The sequence below is a fragment of the Bombyx mori genome, chromosome 20 (genome assembly GCF_030269925.1).
Source record: "Bombyx mori chromosome 20, ASM3026992v2".
Taxonomy (NCBI): Eukaryota; Metazoa; Arthropoda; class Insecta; order Lepidoptera; family Bombycidae; genus Bombyx; species Bombyx mori.
This window is the reverse complement of record NC_085126.1, coordinates 21060-25709: the sequence shown is the minus strand read 5'-3', so window position 1 is coordinate 25709 and position 4650 is coordinate 21060. Positions and strand designations below refer to the sequence as shown.

At 47.8% G+C, this 4650-nt stretch overlaps 1 protein-coding gene across 1 annotated transcript; it reads left to right on the top strand.

Annotated features, from left to right (window-relative positions):
• On the top strand, window positions 1-3606 carry Gr60 (gustatory receptor 60). Its single transcript, NM_001130875.1, is given in 4 exon segments — window positions 1-774; window positions 1009-1104; window positions 1202-1358; window positions 3434-3606. Coding segments are annotated over 4 exon segments (1200 nt in total).
• Window positions 3607-4650: the final 1044 nt, after the last annotated feature.

The following is a 4650-nucleotide window of genomic DNA, read 5'->3' as shown; positions in this document are numbered from 1 at the left end:
ATGTTGACACCACGCAGCGACCTTTGCAACGAAAAACTTTCACCCAGCTTTCCATCTGGAAAGACGACAGCTGCAGATAAGGACGACACGGAGGCGCGGTGCCAGGTGGACAGCAGCCTCGAGCGGCTGCTGCTTCCGTTCAACTTGGTGCAGCACGTGTCGTTCATACCGATGTACAGCATCCGCCGCGGGCTGGTCTCGCCCGACGGACCGCTCGCCTACCTCTACTCGCTCCTCGGCTTCTGTTTGTTCACGTCCGTCTCCGTCTACCGCAACGCGATCATGCACGGGACGCGGCTCTCCTCCCTCCACCTCTTCACCCTGTACTCCGACTTGGTCTCGTTCGTGATCAACTACTCGCTCAGCTTGATCTGCAACGTGGTCAACAGCAAGAGCAACGTGGAGTTCGTGTGTCGGCTGCAGCGGCTGCAGACCGTCCTGCGACGCAACCAGCGGGAGCAAGAGCAGTTCGCTCGGAGCAACTGGGCGCACCTGGCGGTGGTGACGGCCCTGTACCTCGCCGTCGTGGGGCTGCTCAACGTGGTGGTGCTGAAGCAGTCGTTGCCCGACACCCTGTACTTGTTGCTGCTCTTCTGCATCGACGTGAACGTACTTTACGCGACGAGGATGCTGGCCCTGCTCCGGTGCTACCTTCAGCTCTGGACGCGTAAAATTAACGAGAAGGCGTTCAATCCAGTGCACCACAACATGTTCACGGCTTATTTGGATATTTTGCAAGAGTACGAGGTCTACACAACTCTCTTTAAAAAAATTGTAAGTAATTTGTGATGGGTCGGACTGAGAGTGGGTTGGTTCCGCGCGTCGGTTCAATTCCTTCGCTCAGAGTGTCCTTCTGCAGAACAGACTCTGTAGTGAGTGCGTCGACTGGCAAGCGACCAGCACCGTCTCGGCTCATTCACGGAGTTGGACGTCGCTCATTCACATATTTTCACGACATCAAATAATGTATTGTATGTAGCTACATAAATGTACGTATTTAATTTGCAGATCACGTACTATGTATTGGAAACGTTCTTGCACGGCCTGCTGTACGTACAGGTCGCGATACAGATCTGCAAGTCCATCCGTAGATCCGGACGTTTTGTGAGTATCTCGTACGTGCTCTGCAGTCGCTCGCTCGCTGGCTAGTAGAGATATAGTAGAGGTATGCGGGGCGTTAACGTTTAATGTTTCTGTTCAGAGCGAGCAGCTGATGATGATCGTTTCAATCTTCACGTGGACGATCAAGAACATGATAATAATGACGCTTCACAACGTGGAGTGCGAAAAGTTCTACCTCGCGGTGGAGCAGGCCGTCGCCGCCTGCCAGACGCAGCGCGCCTCCACCACGCGATGCCGTAACTAACTCATTTATATAAATCTTATGGATTTTTAATTTAAGCAAACTTGCAAAGCATAGGGTACAGACGTCCTAATATGAAGGCGGCACGGTCGCGTACTGTTTTAATATGGGGACGGAATGTCATCCCTCTGTCGAAGGTGACGCCTATATATTTGACCTTTGAGGCCCACGGTATGGGCTGGCCAAAGAGAGTGATGGGGCGAATGGCGGAGGTATTAACGCGCCTATTCGGGAGCGGGCTGCTCGAAGTGGTATTCGCAGGGCGACCCCTTTTAAAGAGCACGGCTGTGCATTTCATGGGATTGATGTCAATGCGCCACCTCCGGAACCACTGTCCCATGATGGCTGCTGCAATTTGGAGGCGCTGACGCAACAGCGACTTCTTCCTACACGAGCAGTAGATCGCCGTGTCATCGGCGAAGAGCGCTAGATGGGTCTCCAGAGACCGCGGTATATCATTGATATACCAACTAAATAATAACGGGGAGAGCGCGGAGTCTCCGGGACTCCGGACGTCAGATGACGGAGACGAGAGCGAGTTCCCTCTACTCGATATCGAAACGAACGGTTCGACAAGAAGTCTGGTATGATGAGCACGAATATGTCTGGCACTCTCATGTTGTGCCGTTTGTAAATCAAACAGTTATGCCAGACTTTGTCGAACGCCTTTGTGATATCGAAGAAGAGGGCTCCGGTGGGGATTGGTTTCCGCCTATTTAGCCCTATTAAGATGTGCTCCTTGAGGCGGTGCACTTGTTGAACGTACGAGTGCTTGGCGCGGAGCCCAAACTGCTCGTCGATTAATATTTTCTTTTCGGTAATGAAGTCCCAGAGGCTTTTCCGAAGGAGTGGTTCGTATATTTTGCCTATCGCTGGGAGGAGACTAATCGGACGGCAACTAGCGGTTTCATGTTTCGGTTTGCCCGGTTTATGTATACCGATAGCATCCTCTTCTTTCCAGTTCGTTAACAGTTCGAAACAGTTCGTTATAGTGGCATTTCAAATGGTAGACAACATTGATATCAGTTGGACTGGTAAAATTTTCCCTTCCTTCCTAGGTTGAAGGTTGTAGATCGCTTCCTCAACTTCGTTTGTGGTAATGGGGCGGAAAGCATTCGAGGGCGGCAGGGAAACTCTGTGTTCGACCTCCCTGTCGATTAACTTGGTGTGTTCGGGGTCCGCGGTTTGAGTACTAGTGGTCTTGCTCTTGCAGTGCATCGGCCAGTAGCTCTGCCTTGTAATCGTCAGCGTATGCCGGTGGTTGGCCTGAAGGGCGTACGAGGGGAGGTATAGTAACGATAGTTTCGGACTTGAGAGTCCTAGCTAGTCGCCAGTGTCCTTGGTGAGAGGGCGCGAGTTCTTCTAAATAACTATCCCATTTCTCATTTCGGGCGTCATTTAGACGGGATTTGATTTCCCGCTGTAGACGACGCATCCGAATCCGGTTTGATTCCGTGGGATATCAATTGTAAGCCCGGATTGCCGCGATTCTAACTCTTAAGAGATTCCTAAGCTCGGGGAAGAGTCTGATGCGGTGGAAGCAGTCCTCCACATCGGCTTCTTTGGAAGATCTTATTATCGCGGCAGATATGTGTTCTGTCAGGCGTGTTCTGTCAGGATGTTTATGGATTCGACAGTGTCCTCGGGGGATAGATTTGAATCCGTAGGGTAGTAGGGGAGGATTGGTGGAGCGGCTTCTGCTAAGTTGGTGCTCATCTTCTTCTAATCCATCATGGTCCTCGTGACTATGTCTGGGTTATGGGGGCCACCGAGCTGCATAACGACAGATCGGTGGTCCGAGTCGAGTTCTGACAATGCCTCGATGGAACGCTAGCGCAGAGTTACGTTCCTAAGCAGTGCCAGGTCTATAGTGCTCGGACGGAGCGCGATATTATACGGGTAACATGTTGGGTTTGTAGGGTCAATATTCTCTATTCAATTCAATTCCTTTCAAAGATATTCACATTTGTCATCGAGGGACATGTACTATAGTGCGATTCGTCACATCACGAATCGTCCCGATAGCGAATTTATTTTGTTGAACAATTTCATAATAATTATATTTTGCAGGTGAAGAGAAACGTCTGTACAAGAACGTGTGTCGCGTGAGTCGCGCGGCGTTCAGCCGAGAGCGCGGCTGGGGGCTGCTGGCCGCGGGGGCCGCTCTCACGCTGCGGTTCATGGACCTCGCCACTACCTACGTCACCGTGCTGCTGCAGTTTGCATTTGTATCCCGGACCTAATAAAATTGTTATAGAAAATTACGTGGTTTATTAGAACTAAAACATTCGTAAATGTTCTAGACTCGTATTGCCTTCGATTATCTTTTTTTTTCTACCTATGCTGATAGCCTTGAGATGCTATTTCAGCTTCGCCCTAACATGTAGGTGCGCTCACGGGGCTCAAACCGGAGTGTTGCTAATACTGGCCCTAGCAACAGCAGTGCTTCGCAGAATCTACCACCGGATCGGAAGCGTGACCCACTGAGAAGATCCGGCGAGAAACTCAGTGGGCATTTATCAGTAAGAGCGTTTGCGTTTCACAATCACGAGTAAGTGCTATCTATCTTTAACCTCTGATCTATCCGAGCCTCTTGATACGTTTCGTTCTACTGCAAATACGAAACAACATCAGGTTCAAGACTTATTTTATTTTATTCTAAATAAAATAAAATAATATTATATAATAATTATAACTGTAATTTAACCAGCATATCGTAGACCATCATAAATACATTTGTTTATAATAAAAAGTAATAAAAACATATGAGTTTTTTTTTAATTGGACGTATTGTTATTTTTATCCTAGGCGAAATTATGAAACGCAGCGTTTTGACTGCCCGTTTGCCAATGAGCAGTGGTCAGTTTCTTTTGTTTGTCTTTCTATTGTTTACTCGATGGTGAATTGCTTCCAAAACGCTTTTAAAACTTTCGTTTATAATTCTGTGTAATTTCTAAGCGTGTATAATTAAAGAGCTACCATGAAAGAAAATGAATTCATCACATTAAATGAATCCTATGATACTATCACTACCACTATCTGCATCGCAATCCATCATCATTTGAAATAATTCCATATCATCAAACTATCAAATCAATTCCAATTCATAACTGCTACAATATGCCATTACGAAGAGAAACACTAATTAAATTATAGCGATTTACTTTCAAAAAATAAGCATGTAACCGGCCGATTTTGACAGATAAGTGAATGCCCTTACTAGAGATAGCGTCGCCTATCCGAGAGTTACCTAAAACTCATATTGAAACGGCAGTAAGCACGATTTG